General features: G+C 41.7%; 1 protein-coding gene across 2 annotated transcripts in view; it reads right to left on the reverse strand.

The window, feature by feature from the left end:
- LOC124259696 (low-density lipoprotein receptor-related protein 12-like) overlaps positions 1-20876 on the reverse strand; it is a 31575-nt gene that overhangs the window by 10172 nt on the left and 527 nt on the right. The window contains exons 2-7 of one of the 2 annotated variants that reach the window (XM_046693887.1): positions 6241-6282; positions 5571-5697; positions 2252-2454; positions 1616-1750; positions 1338-1487; positions 537-689 (exon numbers count right to left, since the gene is read on the reverse strand). In XM_046693887.1, coding sequence (XP_046549843.1) covers positions 537-689; positions 1338-1487; positions 1616-1750; positions 2252-2454; positions 5571-5697; positions 6241-6282 — 810 coding nt within the window. The remainder of the gene's footprint in view (positions 1-536; positions 690-1337; positions 1488-1615; positions 1751-2251; positions 2455-5570; positions 5698-6240; positions 6283-20876) is intronic. The other variant, XM_046693886.1, reaches the window with a different exon arrangement.

Below are 20876 nucleotides of genomic sequence, written 5' to 3' on the forward strand. Positions count from 1 at the left end.
CTTTGTGTCCTGCATGTGTCGGTTACACTATGTGTCCGTGTTACACCATGTGTCCTGCATGTGTCTGTGTTACACCATGTGTCCTGCATAGGTCTGTTACACTGTGTCCGTGTTACACCATGTGTCCTGCATGTGTCTGTGTTACACTGTGTCCTGCATGTGTCTGTTATGCTGTGTGTCCTGCATGTGTCTGTTACACTATGTGTCCTGCATGTGTCTGTGTTACACTGTGTCCTACATGTCTGTTACATTATGTGTCCTGCATGTGTCTGTGTTACACCATGTGTCCTGCATGTGTCTGTGTTACACTATGTGTCCTGCATGTGTCTGTGTTACATTATGTGTCGTGCATGTGTCTGTGTTACACTATGTGTCCTGCATGTGTCTGTGTTACACCATGTGTGGTATTCAGCCGATGTCAAATTCTACCTCTGTGTTGCATTTAGTCCATGTGTCGCGCTGTTTTTATTTTATAAAACTACTTCCTTGCCAATCCGTCCCCCTGATGGGGACATACATATCAATACACTACTGACCTTTATGACAAATGCTCTGAGACTCGTCCGCTCCATTGATACAGTCATTGCGGCCATTACACTGGTACTCTGGACTGAGGCAGACCCTGGTACCCGTGTGAATATCATAGCATGTCATTGATGGGTGGGAACAGTGTGGGCTCGGTGTGGTTGCTGAAACACAGATGTAACAGTGATATAATGTGCCTGGAGGTTTTGTTGGGTACCTTCTCTGATGCGTAACATGATGGATCATGGATGATTCCCTAACGTTAATAAAGAAAAAAAAACAGGTGAAAGATTCCAGCTGAAAAAGACGGATAATCTACTGAAGACCACAAGGGCCTGGAAATATTTGAAACTGCCGGCTCGATACAATAACAACCGGTGCTGGGCCTCTGGGCTGGCCATTATTTCGAACACTGCACAGAACCTGCAGGATATCCCCGGAATCCTCACAGTCTATGTATCTCACATCCAGCTTCTATAGGATATCCTCCTGTATTTTGCTATCAAATATTTTCTAAATTCTACAATAACCTGCTTTGACTCGGGCAAACACAGCACACAATGCTGTCCACATCAGATCATTCAAAAACCAGTCTGTGGGCCCTTAGGATGCGCTCTGTCCTTACAGCAGTAGTGTGTGCGTATGGTTTTACGCAGCTGTCAGCAATATTCCAGCAATATCCGGTGGGGGACACCACTGTACCAATGTGGGGAATTGTCAGTGTGACGTGCCAACGCTTAATCCACTAGGCTACCTCACCGCCGTAGTGTGAGAAGATACTGCCTTACAGTCTGGTGACAGAGAGTACTTACTCTGGGGACATAGGGCATTGGATTCGTCTAGCCTGGTGAGACAGTCCGGCTTTCCATCACACTGGTAGTTCCGACTGAGACAGATCTGTTGACCGGTGTGGACATCACGACACGTGATAGACGGATGGAGGCATGCTGGGGCAGGAGTGGCTGGAACACAGATGTAGAGGATTAGCATGTAGCTGAAGACAGTACCTCTGTCAGAGAACAAGGATGTGATGACACATTGCTACAGGCTTGCAGCTTGTCCTTCATTCACTGAAGCTGGCAACACTTACTTGTGACACAAAAAGACTCGTCGCTGTTATCTCCACACTCATCACGTCCATTACACCACCACTCCTCAAGGATACACTTCATGTTGCTGCATCGCTTCTCCCCTGGCCCACACCGTGTATACTGGGGCACTTTCCCTGCAAAACACAACAGTCATTCAGCCTACCAGCAAAACAGTATATCTCCGTAAAACAAGACACCAGGGTGTTTCGTGAGTATCATATTCAGAAAATGTAACTGATATTTTACACTTATCCTGACACATGATTTGAAAGGCCCTCCTAACCGTCCCCTCTCAGCACTTAAGATCTGCCTGTAGGTTCGAGGGCGTGCTGGGAATTCATGAGAGAGTGACAAGAACATGCCTATGTGTTGGTCACGTGGGACACAGGGGGGGGGGAGAAGCCAAAGGGAGGCAACCCAATTGGGTGAGTGATTTTACGTTTGCTTCAGGGAGCAAAGGGATTCAATTTTCCACGTAGCGTTCGAAGGAAAAGGGAGATAAGCATATAGCACGAGTCAGGATAAGGAAAAATATACTAGACATTACTAAATCCTGCCACTTCGTCTCCTTTCAATGCTTTCTAGCATTGTCACCACAAAGGTCCGACTCGCCCTGCCTGGGTACGATTCCTCACCAACAATATACTTCAGTGCAAAGTAGTTGTTCTCCACTTGCTGCGTGCTGAAGAAGATCCACACGTGCCCTCCCTTCACGCTGGCAATGTAGGTGTGGCGGGGAGACGTCTGGCAATATTTGGTCTGTGCCATCGGGCCAATCGTGACAGAGTTCACACTGCACTTGCCGTTGGAGCTGCTGGCCACGTTCAGGGAATCAAAGCTGGAATAAAACACATTCATAAATGAGAGTCTCCCATTTTTACACATGGTAGAACACAGAAAGTCATTGAACTATCTCAGTCCTGATGGTAAATGTGAGTTAAAACGCATTAACAGTGAGCAAATATTGGTCAACATTGAGGTAACATTGGTTAACAGTGAACAAATATTGGTCAACATTGAGGTAACATTGGTCAACAGTGAGCAAATATTGGTCAACATTGAGGTAACATTGGTCAACAGTGAGCAAATATTGGTCAACATTGAGTTAACATTGGTTAACAGTGAGCAAATATTGGTCAACATTGAGTTAAGATTGGTCAACAGAGAGCAAATATTGGTCAACATTGAGTTAATATTGGTCAACAGAGGGCAAACATTGGTAAATATGAAGTAAACATTGGTCAACATTAAGGTTAGTATTGCCCAACAGTGAGCAAACACTGGTCAATATTAAGTTAACATTGATCAACATTGAGTTAACATTGATCAACATTAAGTTAACATTGATCAACATTAAGTTAACATTAGTCAACATTAAAATAAACCAATAATCAATAGGTATGATGCATAAAGGCCCTTGAAAAGGTAATCCAAGGTTAATTTCATAATTTTGAAAGGATGGCTTGCTAGAAAACACAGAAATGTTTTCCCAACCATCCCTTTGGGTGAAAATGGTGGGGAGCGTTCGGGTGAGATGTTTTTACTGTTCTTGGGGAACATAACACAGAATGTTTCCACCGTGTCTCGGGTTGAGGGACAGAGAAGTAAACAGTATGGTCACGATAAGGAAACGTTTGAAGTTTTTCTGTTAACAATCGATGGAATATTTCATTGATGTGATATCCATTTAGTCAAGCTGAATATAGCATAATTTTGATGAATGTGATTAGAATATATACTCAACTCCAAAAGAAACGCGACAACCAGTCTCATATAAAACAAGGTACCAATTACTTGTGGTCGTGATAGCTAACACAGCGCTCAAGTTCTAAAACAAATGCAATAAACAACAACTGATGTGGCATTTTGCAAGTTTTTTACTGACATTAAACAATGATAACCGGGATGTTAGACTAAATGTCTCTTACCACACTGTCATGTTATCATGGCATACAGAACCGTCACTATCAGGTATGGCCACCATTTTTGTTGACTACAGCCAAACAACGCCTCCTCATGGCTATGAACAGATGCCTAATGAAGGCACGGGGGATGTTGTTGTACACATCTAAAACTGATTGTCCGAGCTGACGCCGATTCCGTATGAGAGCTGGTCTCTGACGTAGACGTCTGTCAATCTCGTCCCACAGGTGTTCCATGGGGTTGAGGTTCGGGTTAAGAGCTGGCCAGTTCATCATCTGGATGTTATTGACAGTCAGGAATTGTTGGGTGAGTCTGGCGGGTGTGTGCTCTCGCGTTGTCCTGCTGGAGAACCAACTGGGGTCTGGCAGCGAAAAGTGGGATGACAACAGGTCGCAACACCTCATCCACATAACGTTGTGCAGTACACCTCTTCCATGACCTGTTTTGGAAAATGACAGGTTGTACCCGCCTGTCCCAACTGATTAATCCCCAGATCATAATGGAATGCTCTACCCAACGGTCAGTTTCCAAAACATGTACAGGGGGCACAGAATCGATCATTTCTTCAACGCCAGATCCTGACACGGCTGTCGGTGACATGGGCACAAAATCGGCTCTCATCAGTGAAGACAATGTTACGCCACTGCATGTGTCTCCAATTCAGGTGCTGTCGTGCCGACAGAAGCCTCTGTTGTCGATGTCGAGCAGTTAGGATAGGACCAACATAAGGCCTACGACAGTGTAGTGCGTTTGCCCTTAGACGTCGACGTATTGTAGCCGCAGAAACAGGCCGATTGTGGATACCAATGGTTTGATTGGCTGTCGTCGTGGCTTCAAGGAATCTGTTACGTAAATGGGAGTTCACAATGTAACGATCCTGTCTGTAGGTCGTCACCCTCGGGCGACCACTTCGCTGACGATCTCTTATGGTATTGGTTTGGTTATGGCGTTCCAGAAGTCTGTATAAGGTTGCACGATGGACACCAAGTTGTTGTGCAACATTAGGGACTCTCATGCCAGCATCAAGCAAGCCTAGCGTCCGTAATCTCGCATCATTATTCAGTCGTGGCATTTCTTATCAGATTGTCAACGAATGTTACATTCAGGTTCTGCTGATTCGCACGTGCTAAATGTGAATGTGACATACGTTTCACATGCACGTGCAGGTCATGACACGGGGAATGTGACAGCGAGCGACACTGGTTGCGTTTGGGTATAGTGATTATGCCTTTTGCCAGGGACAGTGTTGATATGAACAAACACAGCGCGATGACAGAAATGGCAGCAAAGGAGGAATCTTGTCTATGAAATGCCTGGGTAAGACATCCATACAACCATAATCAGTACTTATTATCTAAACAAATGCACAAATACTATCATCACGAAGGAAATGACAACCGAGTGTCGCGTTACTTTTGGAGTTTAGTATAGATACACACATCAAGAGACGTATTAATGAGTTGTGCAATTCTGGGACGTCTCTAGGTTATAAACACGTACCAAACAGAACAGTAAATTGTTTGCTCTCTTGGCAGTCTGGCTGGGGACCGTACGAGGGTTTTGAGGAGAAGGCTGTTGTAAGTCAGATGTCTAAGAGACTTGTTGTGTACACAATGATTGAGTGTATGACAGGCAATATTGGAAGGTAATATTTATGACTGGGGAATGAAAATCCACGTGTGAACAACACCCCATGAAATGTAGAACTGAGAACCTTGTGTCCATCATGTATACGGTTAACCACGCACAATGAGTGAGTGAGTGAGTGAGTTTAGTTTTACGCCGCACTCAGCAATATTCCAGCTATATGGCGGCGGTCTGTAAATAATCGAGTCTGGACCAGACAATCCAGTGATCAACAGCATGAGCATCGATCTGCACAATTGGGAACCGATGACATGTGTCAACCGAGTCAGCGAAACTGACCACCCGATCCCGTTAGTCGCCTCTTACGACAAGATAGTCGCCTTTTTATTCTACCTATTCTACCCCGGATCTTCACGGGTCCCACGCACAATGAAATCGTATTACCTGATGGTGATGGTAGCGTTGTCCGGGGCCTCTATAAACCAGTATTTACAGTAGTTGCTGGGGTACACCAGCATCTGCTTGCTCCGTATCTCCCCGCTCCGGCCCGTCAACACTTGCTTGGCGCAATCTGTACACACAAGGTACCATGGTAACATCTTATAAGCTCTAACGGACTAGTGTTATATTGTACCTGCAGCAGTCTCAGTCTCCTGTAATATAGGTAAAAACTCAACAATGGTTATGATTATCATGAAACAGTATGGCTAGCCCATTGGAAGGAAGTTTTGGATTATGTGGATGTGACTGATGTGCATGCCATACAAACACAACCATTACCACAATCAGGAATGATGAACCTGAGCACACATGTTTCCGCTGGTCTATCAAAGTCAGAGATGTAAACAGTATGAGGCCAGACATGAGGGTTTTACTTTAACACAACGATGATCGTAAGACTAGATTTCAGCCAAGTCCCTGAACCAGACCATCCACTATGCTGCCTTTTACAGCCAATGGTTCCTGGGGACCCAGGTTCCCAATAACCTGTTGTGACTTGCTGCAGCTGGAGCTGGAGACATACCGAGTCCACACAGGACAAGGATGACTCTGACTCCTATACTCACGTCAGGTGTAACACTACAACTACGAGTCGTAAGCCAGCTACACTTACCTGAATCAGCGGATGCCAGCCCAACACACAGCAGCAGCACACCTGTGGACAAGAACAGAACCAGTAACAACAGAATCAGCCAGTGTCAAGGACAGGAGCTCACCTTCACTGGATGACAGCTCTATCTGACTGCCCCACCCCACAACCAATGAGTGCCATGACGTCAGTCAGTCAGTAAGTGAGTGAGTGAGTATGGTTTCATGCTGCTTTTAGCAATATTCCAGCAATATCACTGGAGGACACTAGAAATGGACTTTACAGATTGTACCAGTGTGGTAAATGAGAAAACACTTTAACCACAAGGCTTCTCCACTGCCCTGTGATGACATGATGACCTCCATGTCTAATAAAGATATGAAGTACTGTTTAGGTGAAGCAGTAAGTGAGTGAGTGAGTATGGTTTTACGGCGCTTTTAGCAATATTCCAGCAATATCATGGCGGGGGGACACCAGAAATGGGCGTCACACATTGTGCCCATGTGGGGATTCGAACCCAGGTCTTCGGCGTGACGAGCAGACGCTTTAACCACTAGACTACCCCACCGCCCCAATAAAAATATGAAGTACTGTTTAGGTGAAGCAGGCTGGACGCTTCTGGTTGGTCCTTGTGCTTCTTCTGGAAATATTAAAATCAAACAGAAGCAGTGACATTACGTTTAATTGTCTCAATGATTTTATAGCATTTATTCTTATTTTTTATTCCATTCTGTTGTCCAGACCTTAGTTAAAGCAGATTAGTTCAGCACTGGTATGATACCACTCAGCATGATGGTTTGGCTGGGGCATCAGAACATGTGAGACATGTGACGCTATGATTTATTGGAATCAGTCATCAAGCAAGCAGGACACACTCCTTCCCAGACACTGTTTCTTTTATAACCTAATTCAAATACATACCAGCAATATTATTCACCACAAAGTCACCCCACTATGCTAGAGCCTGACAAAACCTATATTTCAAAGATAGACTCTTTCTGGTCTCGGTACATCAACGAAAGTCTCACCAAATATGTCTCATGTTTTAACGCTGTGATACTGCATTTGTTTACAAAATGTAAGGAATAGTTGTAAACTATTAATTACCCTATCTAACCAGTTGCTGTGTTACCATGGTGACAACAAACATTGTCACAGTCAGAGAAAAGAGATAATTTATGATATTTGCTGAGACAGACCAGGAAGCCTCAGTAAACGCTGCCCAACACAGCTCAGCATGAAACAAACTTTCTTGATATGTTAAACACACCCATTCTTATATTCAAAACTTCCTGTCACCAAATATGCAAAAGAGATTCTTGTTGTATCTGGTACCTTGCTGTGTGACCACTGGGCACGCTGGTTATCAGTGGGTGTCAGCTTGTGTCTCCACTGTTCACAGTGTTCGGTGGGGTGTAGCCACTGACCACCACATCAACATGATCAAGGGGGAAACGTCTCCATGTGTCTCCACTGTTCACAGTGTTCGGTGGGGTGTAGCCACTGATCACCACATCAACATGATCAAGGGGGAAACGTCTCCATGTGTCTCCACTGTTCAGTGTTCGGTGGGGTGTAGCCACTGACCACCACATCAAGGGTTAAACGTCTCCATGTGTCTCCACTGTTCACACTGTTCAGTGGGGTGTAGCCTCCACATCAAGGGGGAAACGTCTCCATGTGTCTCCACTGTTCACAGTGTTCGGTGGGGTGTAGCCACTGACCACCACATCAACATGATCAAGGGGGAAACGTCTCCATGTGTCTCCACTGTTCACAGTGTTTGGTGGGGTGTAGCCACTGACCACCACATCAAGGGGTAAACGTCTCCATGTGTCTCCACTGTTCACACTGTTCAGTGGGGTGTAGCCTCCACATCAAGGGGGAAACGTCTCCATGTGTCTCCACTATTCACAGTGTTCAGTGGGGTGTAGCCACTGACCACCACATCAAGGGGGAAACGTCTCCATGTGTCTCCACTGTTCAGTGGGGTGTAGCCACTGACCACCACATCAAGGGGGAAACGTCTCCATGTGTCTCCACTGTTCACAGTGTTCAGTGGGGTGTAGCCACTGACCACCACATCAAGGGGGAAACGTCTCCATGTGTCTCCACTGTTCACAGTGTCCAGTGGGGTGTAGCCACTGACCACCACATCAAGGGGAAAACGTCTCCATGTGTCTCTACTGTTCACAGTGTTCAGTGGGGTGTAGCCAAAGACCACCACATCAAGGGGAAAACGTCTCCATGTGTCTCCACTGTTCACAGTGTCCAGTGGTGTGTAGCCACTGACCACCACATCAAGGGGGAAACGTCTCCATGTGTCTCCACTGTTCACAGTGTCCAGTGGGGTGTAGCCACTGACCACCACATCAAGGGGGAAACGTCTCCATGTGTCTCCACTGTTCACAGTGTCCAGTGGGGTGTAGCCACTGACCACCACATCAAGGGGGAAACGTCTCCATGTGTCTCCACTGTTCACAGTGTCCAGTGGGGTGTAGCCACTGACCACCACATCAAGGGGGAAACGTCTCCATGTGTCTCCACTGTTCACAGTGTCCAGTGGGGTGTAGCCACTGACCACCATATCAGGGAGGAAAGTCTCAATGTTCAGTGGGGTGTAGCCTCCACATCAAGGGGGGGAACATCTCCTTGTGTCTTCACTGTTCATAGTGGTCAGTGGGGTGTAGCCTCCACATCAAGGGGGGGAACATCTCCTTGTGTCTCTACTGTTCACAGTGTTCAGTGGGGTGTAGCCTCCACATCAAGTGGGGAACATCTCCTTGTGTCTTCACTGTTCATAGTGTTCAGTGGGGTGTAGCCTCCACATCAAGTGGGGAACGTCTCCATGTGTCTCCACTGTTCACAGTGTTCAGTGGGGTGTAGCCACTGACCACCACATCAAGGGGGAAACGTCTCCATGTGTCCCAATGTTCACAGTGTCCAGTGGGGTCTAGCCTCCACATCACTGACCACCACATCAAGGGGGAAACGTCTCCATGTGTCTCCACTGTTCACACTGTTCAGTGGGGTGTAGCCTCCACATCAAGGGGGAAACGTCTCCATGTGTCTCCACTGTTCATAGTGTTCAGTGGGGTGTAGCCACTGACCACCATATCAAGAGGGAAACGTCTCCATGTGTCTCTACTGTTCATAGTGTTCAGTGGGGTGTAGCCACTGACCACCATATCAAGAGGGAAACGTCTCCATGTGACCCTCCACAGTGGCAGCATGGCCAGTAGCAGATGACATACCAGCCTATAATAAACCTTTCACTGTAGTGATAAACATGAATGAACTTTCTAACCATGCCAAGCACATGTACAGTGAGACCTCCACACATTCAGATTCAGCCATGACAAACGTATTATATCACTTGTTGCTTTGCTGATTCAGCGTCATATGTATTTTGTGGGTGTGGTCAACAAGCTGGTGGCATATGGCACAAATGACTTAATTCTGGTAATTCCTTACAAGTAGCTTCCCGGTAACAATCTTTAATAGCAATCATGATGAGGTCAATAAACAGGATAAACAGTAGAGATTCTAACACGCTGAAAGTCAACCCTTTCTCCAGGATAAACAGTAAAGATTCTAACACGCTGAAAGTCAACCTTTTCTCCAGGATAAACAGTAGAGATTCTAACACGCTGAAAGTCAACCCTTTCTCCAGGATAAACAGTAAAGATTCTAACACGCTGAAAGTCAACCCTTTCTCCAGGATAAACAGTAGAGATTCTAACACGCTGAAAGTCAACCCTTTCTCCAGGATAAACAGTAGAGATTCTAACACGCTGAAAGTCAACCCTTTCTCCAGGATAAACAGTAGAGATTCTAACACGCTGAAAGTCAACCCTTTCTCCAGGATAAACAGTAGAGATTCTAACACGCTGAAAGTCAACCCTTTCTCCGGGATAAACAGTAGAGATTCTAACACGCTGAAAGTCAACCCTTTCTCCAGGATAAACAGTAGAGATTCTAACACGCTGAAAGTCAACCCTTTCTCCAGGATAAACAGTAGAGATTCTAACACGCTGAAAGTCAACCCTTTCTCCAGGATAAACAGTAGAGATTCTAACACGCTGAAAGTCAACCCTTTCTCTTAAGCCTTAAGCTGTAATGACTACATCAGTCAGGAGTTGACAAGAGTACTAGAAAACTAACAGGTGAAATGTTAATATATCATCTGCAAAGCATGGGTGATAGACCTCTACAAACATTGGTACAAGATTAAAGGATGTACAAAATAACTGTGACAACTCGAACCTATGACTTTTTAATTCTTTACAATATGAGTAATTAACAAGCAGACAAAGTCATCAATATCCCCCGCAATGACAAAATACTCTTATGAATCTGTCTACTAGTTATGATTATGTCAAATCTTTTGGTGTGTATATGGCAAAGTGGAAGGAGAGTATTGAAAGGTTTTAAAGTTTCTGCTCATGGAAAGAGCACTACCACCAAATTCAGGCGAAGCCAAACTTGTTGCCATGGAAACACAAAAAATATTTCATTCAGAATTCCAAAACTACCAAAAGGCACCAGTACACCACCAGGCCTATCTGTGTGCCACGTTGGGTGAAGAAACAGTGAACAGTTTTAAAGTTCTGCTCCGGAAAAGAACACTACCACCAATTTCAGTCAAAGTCAAAAGTGTTGCCATGGAAACACACAAAATTATTTTATTCAGAATTACAAAAGTACCAAAAGGCACCACTACACCTATCTATGGGGAAAGTCAGGTGAAGAAATAGTGATCGGATTTAAAGCTCTGCTCCGGAAAAGAGCACAACCACCAAATTCAGTGGAAGTCGAACTTGTTGCCACAGAGACACAAAAAATATTTTCTTCAAAAATACAAAAATACCAAAAGGCACCAGTACACCAACAGACCAATCTATGTGCCATGTTTGGTGAAGAAATATTGAATGGTTTTAAAGTTCTGCTCCGGAAAAGAACACTACCACCAATTTCACTCAAACTTTGAGTCAAAGTCAACTTTGTTGCCATGGAAACGCGAAAATATCATGATCAGAAATCCAAAACTACCAAAAGGCACCAGTTCACCGCCAGATCTATCTATGTGCCAAGTTTGGTAAAGCAATATTGAAAGGTTTAATAGTTCTGCTCCGTAAAAGACAAATGTGCATGGATGGACGCACGTACACATGCACAGAGTGCATTTTAAAAAACCCTCACAAAACGCGTTGCGGGGGATAAAAAAACATAATGCACAGCTTTCAGATCCTCACATAAAATATTAAACACTGTGTGGTTTACCTGTAAGCTGCATGTACACTGTAATACAAAATCGATACATCAGTCATATGCAGACATTCTTACAGGGAAACTTCCTTCACTCTAAATATCCTCATCACCTAAGAATGTTCAGTATATTGTTTATTCATGTTTGGGGCACAGAAAACTAGAACGCAACCATAAACCATCATACATTTAATGTAACACCATATCGTCATGTGTTGAGTTTTCTCACACTTATGAACATGTGTTGTCTCGATAATCGCATGAACTATTGTAAAACATCTCACTGACTGATAAAAGATACTTTATTCTAATCACAAGCCATCATTCAAAAGTTTACAATATCTGTGCTGCACACACCTAGTTACAGCCCGAGTGAACACTGTCTTCCGAAATCTGATAACCGACGTCTGATAACCTATGATCTGACTGTACAACAGTTAACCTTCATGAAACTCTCTACATCCTGCAGCCATGTTCGTGGTCATAAATAACACTTGCTACATTATCGCTGGCACAATAAAACAAACTACTTGGCTTGACACAGGTGGCCTAGTCTCGGTTGTGGAACATGTGTTTGGTTGCTTGATTGGTAGGACCTCCGGTTGATTGTTTCAGTTACATGGGAAAGAAGTCATGACAACACTTTATGTTTGAGTTTGACATTACACAAGTATATTCCAGTCACCAGAGTCTGGTGTTTAGATATTGTTGTACGTCTGCTGTACGATCTGTTGTACGTCGGCTGGAGATGATCACAGAAGGGGCTGTTTTATATAAGTGTCCATGGACGACAGTTAGAGTGGTGGAGAAACTCAGTGAGCCATGACCACGGCGTGACACACACTTCTAAACATAGACTGTTTACAAAACTGTACACACACTGCTGTACAAAACTGGTTGTTAGCCGTCTCCTGATTTGATATTCTGCAGGAGTGAGTCAGGGATTTGGTCTTACAAACACTGGAGTGAACATTCTTCATTACCAGATCATAAATAAAACTGCTGAATGACAAACTTAAACTAGTATCCAAGGAAATGAACCGATCTGAAATGTTGAGTGTGTGTACGATTGTGACAATGTCGCAGTCAAGATATTGGTCTGGACAAGTCAAGTCCACAACCTACTCTTGTTGTCTTACTCAGAAGGTTCATTGAGGACTCTCATACGTCAATTCTGAAGTAGAAGTGTGCCAACCATCATGGCTAGGTCACGGTGACCTCCACAGTGTACTATGCAGACAACATTATACTACAAGAGTACCGTTGGAAGTGGTGACAATCAAAGTGTCTACCTTGAACACTTGTCACATGATCAACAGTTATTAATTATAATTGCAAAATTTATGTCTGCCATAATTATCAACATGATCAATACAAACAGCATCAGTTTTAACATACTGTTGTCTACCATGATATTTATGTCCATAACAGATGGTCGGGCTTTGTGTTGGCAAAAGAATTGTATTGCAATATTTTGCAATATACTGCACTATATTAGTCAATAAATGTTGAACAGAAACATCAATTGAGAAGGAACTTTTGTGTAGATTTCTTTCTGAAAGTATGTGTGACCTGAATATGTTCTGGTAAAAGGTAAAATAAAGGAAATTATTGGAAAACCAGCTAAAATAAAGACCATCATATAGTGTAGCTTATTAACTGTCCACATAATAATCTCAGCCATTGGGTATTTACCAAGTCTAATTACATGCAATTGATCTCATTGGTTATCTATCTTCCCCTTTCAGTTAGGAGATAAACATCATATTTGAAGCACGGGAATTCATTTGGAACCGACTATGTTAGCCACAGGTTTCAAATGAAATATTCCCGTGCTTCAAATACTCAATAACACCCGGAAGGTTATCGACATTGTAAACACAAAAGTAAACCAAAAGGCCCACATGGGTTTTACTGGTGGCAGGGCTGCAGATAATTTTCAACATCAGGAGTATGTATTCCTTATCATTTCAATATGAGTACTGGAAAAACTTAGAGTACATTTAGAGTACTGAATGGAATTTAATGGTGTATCAGTAATCCTGTGTTTCGTTTCATATATGCACCACAACATTGCTACTCTTGTGTAAACAGGTCAATAAACAATAAAACAATACTTTTTCTGATAAATACATCTGACCTGTAAATGATTCTAAGACCGTACACCATTGCCATGCTGTGGTGCGCATCTGCTACGTTTTCTAAATTATTTCCTACCATATCGTGTATGTTTTTTATCCGTACATACGCCGATACGGCCCTTATCTGGAGCCCTGGTTGGCACTCCTTGACACTGAGTACAGGTATAGCAGTGAAGTGTCATCAGCTGGACGTTTCAGCTGGTTCCCATGGTAGTATCTGGAACTGCTCATTTGTGACGTCATTCCAACTTTACGTCACAATATGTGTGTGCGATGTTTATAGGTCTTAATACGCAGCGAATAGTCTTGCAATTTCCGGGAATCGAATTTCATTCAATCACGTTTTTTCAACCAATCAGATAAAAGAACACAGTGACTTTTGGTTTACAATATGCAATATATTTTACTCCAGACAAACAAAAGCAATGAGCACACATTTTCGGAAACTATTTGTGCTTAAATGCTGTTTCAGGTAGCCATAGTGAAGACCGCTTTCTATCTGTTTATAGATCACATATACTCTAGGGGGGTACAAATACATAAATCACTAACTGGCATCGCTATAAATGAAACCCCGTCATTAAAACTACTCACTTCGATCTTTAATCAACTTAAATCGACCTTTTTGACAACAGTGCACAATTCTCACCCGGAACGAAATTTCAACCAATCAGAGCGGCGCGTCTCTGTGACGTCATATGAGGAATAGATATGAGGGCTAAAAGAATTCATCTACATTTCAGGAGGTAAATTATCTTGTTTACAGGTTTGTATAAACCTGAAATCGTGACAACTGTTGTGGAAAATGAAAGCTATATGTTCTCACAATCTACTGTCATTTCATTTTGTCTCCTGCTTTGCCTAGTTTCCGAGTTACAACTTGTTTTCATAGATGATTCTGTCATGACTGATCCAAATTGATCCCATTTCTGTGTTTTTTTACCTCGATATTTAATCATGTCATGTAAAACTATGACGTCTATTACGTATGATATTAAAAATTGACATTTGATTTATTTGAATCGGTAAACTAAACAACCCTATTTTGCCATTGCTAGAAGAATCTGAAATTTTACTTAGGTACATTGTAAATAGGTACATACAGTTTTAGCACACAGCAAATGCTTATATGTATTTCTTATGCAACAATGAAGTTCTGTTTGTATTCTCAAAACAGTTTCGGCCCGTAAGTTTTCACATGCAATTAAAATTGCATGCAATACAGCAATTGTACTCCCTCGTTGTAATGAATGAATGGTTTATTCTCATGAAGATCACGCAATAGTGACAGAGAAATATACAAATGTACAGATTTGTTTCATGGGAGCATACGTCAGTCCGGTTTTCACATAGCTGCTTATTTTTAACAATAGTGCTTTATTATGCATACAAGACATGAGGGATATAAATTTATCTAATGATGGATAATTACAATAATAGTTTGGTAGGAATGAATTTCTTACATTACTTAAACATGGACAATATAACACGAAGTGAAGTTCATCTCCTATTGTGTTCTTACACAGTGTACATAATCTTTCTTCTTTAATAATATTATACCATCTACCTGTTTCTATTGAAGGTTTATGGTTACAAGTTATAATATAGGTAAGCCAAATGCGTACATTTAATGGGAGGTGTAATAGATAACTTTCAAGGTAACCCGTGTTAGGTGGTATAAACCACACATGTTATTTGTCATCATTCACTTGATGGTCAGTTAATGAATTTATAATAGGTATAATTAGTGGTACACACCACTTAGATTACCCCGACAAAGGTTCCCATTTGGCATTTCTTTTGTCTGGAGTAAATATTCAACATTATAAACATCGATCAAAGGATTAACCGATAACACGCTGATTGATTAATTACTTTTGTCTTACACAGCGGATTTGTCAAAATGTAGTGTTTATGTATGTAGATTTACTAATCTATACTGAATACACTCTTTCGTGTCTGTGTCTGCGTAAAAACAACATCCTTCCTTCAAAGGATTAACCGCCAATACAGTGATTGATTGCTCATTATTGGCTAACTAAATTACCGTTTAAAAAGAATGGCGGACATTATGCAATCAGTTGCCAGGTGTGCTATCCTGGGTGACCAATGAGACTATACACCAATGTGACATACCTGAAACGATATATCACTTTTTCGTATACTAGACTATTAAAAGACACATTACTTGGAACAGCTGCAGATGAATGGCATATCACTCGTTTTTGTGGATATTGATGGTTACATTCCTCGAACAAGGTAATAGCCTGACATTGTTCCTATTAATTTAATCTGTTTTAATTTTTATATTTGCATTTTGTTTTTATTCATTTGTCATAGCATTCAACAGAATCGTTGTTTTTTGCCGTGAAGTGTAATGAGACATACACTAGGGCGTGTGTGCGAATTATGATTCACATTGGCAAACTATAAACTGTCTAGATATTACAGTCCTGTTATAAATGCACTATAAGTATCAGCAGATCGTCTGCTTTTATTTAGTTTCAAAATGCATACAAGTATGATAATAAACTAATTAGGATTATAAGACCAAATATAAAGACGTACATGGACTAGTATCTACATACTGGTGAGTGCACGTTAACCACGTGAATGTAGCAAGAAATTTATCGCGCAGTATTGTCACTTCGACTCCCCACCTCGCTTCCGTGGAAGAAATCATTATGTTATAAGTTGTGTCATGCAAAATGCTTTTGGTTATGATTCAAATACATATTGAACTACGAGTAGAAAGTAGTTTTGATTTTCTAACTTGATGAAAACAAACCATATTCTCATTAATTCTAACAGACTTTTGCCCGTGACTTCATGATTTTCAAAAATGGCGACGACTTTTCGCGAACATCTGCCAGTCTGAGTATAAATGCTATTTAGGTTTGTTTTCACCGAGTTACAAAATCAAAACTACTTTCTCAGTGTTCACGAATGGTGTTTCAAAGTAACAGGACATTGGTCCTGTAAGTTTCAGATGTCTGTCTGACCCATTGAAAATTCAAAGGACCCACACAATAAAATTAAACACACATTTCAGATTTAACAACTTTTATAATAGGCATTGAAATTATTAACAAACATAAGATTTATTAACAGGAAACAAGTGTTACATGCCACTTATAACAACTTCAGTCAAAGTCATTGTGAAACATACAGTCAGACATTAGGGCCGGCGGACTGTAGACTTCTATCGGACCATTGGTGAATCTGCCGGATTTGTCAGAGGGTCAGGCGCTATTCGTGAACACTGCTTTCTACTGGTAGTTAAATATGTATTTGATTGATGTCCAATAGGATTTTGCATGACATAGCGTATAACATAACAATTTCTCTCGTGGAAGCGAGGTGGGTGTCAATATAATACTACTTACAGAATTATTGTTACTTCGACCACAACCTCGCTTCTGAGGCAGAAATCGTTATGTTACAAGTTGTGTCATAGAAAATCTTTATGGTCATCAAGATTTTCCATGACACATATTTTACTACGACTAGTAAGTAGTTTTGATTCTTTAACTTCCGTGAAGCGATCTGAACACAAGTAAGATATCGTTTCAGGCTTCCACAACGCTCGCTTCGCACTCACAAACATTACCCATTTTGCACGAACTGCGGGGTCCTGTGGAAATCTGTGCATGGCGACACCATCGCCCGACCTCTAGGAGCAATTGACGACAACGCAACGATTTGGCGTGTCTTTGTTGATGTCGAGAAATCATCAAAATGACGAGCTTGCTACACACTTTCTATACAACTAACTGAAAATCCTTCCTCATATGACGTCACTGCAGTGCTCTGGCGACAGAGTTACGTAACCTGTCTGTGGTTTCGTTGGCGGGCGAGAGTGAAGCAGGCGACTTTTTGGCAACTTTTAATCGCTCGGTACTAATTAACCACAAGTTTTTAAAGAATGAAATTGGTGTTCCGCATAAGACTGACCACAAATCTTTCATATGTAATAGTTAAAAGAGTAAAAAAAAACAAAGTTTATTTGTTCTTTAAGAGCTGCTCATGTGTGTCTCACATTGTTCAAGTTTACAGAGGTCACCCCTGTCTAAGCTACTATAAGCAAGATGGACAAGTCTTGTGTACTGCCTCCTGCAGGAGAGTAGCACATGTATGTAATCACTGCATCGGATCTGAACAAAAATAAGTAAGCGTATACATGGAATAATAAAGCCCTCCATGTAAGATGTGCCAAAATTATATATCTAAAAAGGTACATTAATGTACATTTGTACACAAGCAACACAACATTACCAGGACTAATGGGGAAATTAATTGTTTCCATGCATTAACTATGTATTTCTGCTCTGACTGTGACACACTTTAACTACACAAAGTGGCACAACACATAGTGTGTCAGGTATCTTCATTACGTGGAACAACTGCTTGGTGGGTTATGTGATACTACCAATCAAAACAACCTAGCAGGGGAGTGGTGATGTGAGGTAACCATGGCAACTAATTGGTCAAACTAAGTCATGCAGCGAATAACCTTGTGTAGGACTTAAGGAGACATGAAGCTTGGATCTGTAAACAAACAGTGCCAGTAAACACAGTCGTCACGGGTGACGAGATATCAGGGAGGACAGGGAGATGTACAACTACAGCAAGTGTTCTTTACTCTCAAAATACGAAGTTTTTACTTAGAATGGCTAACATATTTAAAATTGGATCAAAAAAACAAATCAGTGAGTGAGTGAGTGGGTATGGATTTACACAACTTCAATCAATAGTCCAACAAAACCGAAGTAGAGGAGACCAGAAATGGGATTCACACATTGTATCCATGTGGGGAATCGAACCAAGGTATTGCCGCATGAAACTGAACCATGATTTATTTCAAAGTGTAAAGTTTAACTTCATGAAGCCAGGGACATGTAACCATGGTAACCAAAGACCATTGCAACACCTATTCTGTAAGAGTGGCACTGCCAAGTTACGCAGTAATGGGGAGGAGGGTCCTGAAGGAGGCCTAACAACATTACATGCTTCGATACTGATGGCTAAAGACCCACTACATAAACCCACATTGCGCTGTCAAGTTCGAACTAAAAAGTGGGATGACAAACCTGCTCAAAAACAGTTAGTTGGATTACCAATGCTGACATCATCATTCTACACAATTCTGTCACTTGCACAGCAAACTTCTGATGCTCAGTACTGCTTACTTGTTTAACACCAAAATTATCAATATTCCAGAACGTCCCAGCATTCCAATACTCCGATATTCAATTCAGCACTCAGCAGTATATCAGACAATCTCGTGATTAATATTGTGAGCAATGACCCACACTGTCAGGATCAACCAATTGAACAAACATGTTCAATGCAACCCACAACGTTGCCCCTGACAACCAGCATAGTTTGCTGGTGATCGGTTCCATCCTGGAATCCCCAGGGGGGAGACAACCCAATAATGGCAATCAGGTCTGGGATTGAAGTTATCATTTTACTAATACTAGTGACAATCATGATAAAAGGCATAATGCATTCATTTTCATATTTTCGTAACTTTTACAGGAAATTCTTCTATTTGAAGATTAAAGGGTCCCTTGATCCAAATACCACTGCAAAACAGAAGCCCAAGGATCCCCACTGCTGACTGACTGAGTTTGTTTGATGCTCTTTCACCATTATTGTTGCAGTTGCAATATCAAGGAGAGCAACACCAGAAATGGGCTTCACACATTGCACCGATGTGGGGATTGCGGTGTGATGAGCAAGCACTTTAACTCCTTTGAGTGGCATTTAGAATTTGGAAAGTATAATATTGACAAACTTTATTGATAACAACTTCTTTTATTTTGTGAGTGTGACATTTCGATACACGATACAGATTCTTGTACCACTGGCAGGCAGGGATTGTATTGAAATATTGTACTCATGAAATAAAAGAAGTTGTTATCCACAAAGTGTTTCAACAAAGTGAACACATAAGCCACATTGGTATCTCATCACAACCTGAATTTTGAACACTGCATAATGGCAAATGAACAGTGTCACACAGTGTCTTGAACAAATTCATAGATTAAGCATGGTAAGTACTGATAATATATACTCTCATACATAAACACAGAGAAATAATAAACAAATGCACGTTAACAGGGTCAGACACCTTCTGTCTCATACAACTGGACAAGTGGCTTATGTCACTAAATGTACAACATAATTAGAATTTTGGAGAACACATCTAGTCCAGCTGGATTTTCACTGGTCTTATTTTCTGATTAGTGGCCATGTCTAACCCTGGGGAAATATGTTATCACTGCACAAATTCTATTTATATCATGGACCAAGTTTGTAACCCCACTTCAACATGTTCAATAGCAATACGTGTCAAATACAGCAATACAGCTGATACTCCCTGTTCATGGCTGGGAGAGTTTATCTGCATGTTTTGTTAGGTCGCTATCAGCAATGATCAATGAGTCACATGATCAATAAGCAATATGGCTTGGTTGACACTAGTCCTGGAAGTAAACAAAGGTCTTGTCACATTTATTTGGGCCCAGTAGTCAGCTTAGCTACCTGGTAGTAACAGTCTGAATTGGTGCAATAAAGTCTTGTGGACTAAAAAAATATTTTTCTACATGACAAAAGACCACTGGGCTACCATCTTTTGTTGTTGTAATAACATCCCAGTCTGGCTATTACTATAATAGACATGAATAAATAATTAATAGTTTCTTCATCAGTTGAACAAATAAAGCATAACTGTTGCGTCAATATCATATACATGTACGATATGAATGATGACATCTTATGAGCAAAGGTTGGAATCAAGTGCAAAACAAATATATTTCAAAAAGTCATCTCTTAAGGAGCTTTTTTCTTCTTAAAAATGGGGCAGTGGGGTAGCCTTGTGGTTGAGGCATTCGCTTGACAGGCCAAAGACCTAGGTTCGATTCCCCACATGGGCACAATGTGTGAAGCCCATTTATGGTGTCCCCTGCTGGAATATTGCTAAAAGCTGTGTAAAACCAAACTCACTCACTTTCTAAAAATCCACCTAGGGTGTCCAGGGTAGTTCTAAGTTTCTACTTGACAAAGCATGGCACCTACACTGGATTCACTCTGGACTGGTGGTAGTAGCAGGATGGTAGTCTGTTCCTTTAAACGTCTTTATTATGCTAATGGTTCTCTTGGGTGTTTAACAAATGTTTAAGTGTCTTAACATATTGACATGACATGTACATCGTGTTTACTGTCTTAGCAAGGGTTAGACAGACA

The sequence above is a fragment of the Haliotis rubra genome, unplaced genomic scaffold, assembly GCF_003918875.1.
Source record: "Haliotis rubra isolate DU_JTF1 unplaced genomic scaffold, ASM391887v1 Scf733, whole genome shotgun sequence".
In the NCBI taxonomy this organism is placed as follows: Eukaryota; Metazoa; Mollusca; class Gastropoda; order Lepetellida; family Haliotidae; genus Haliotis; species Haliotis rubra.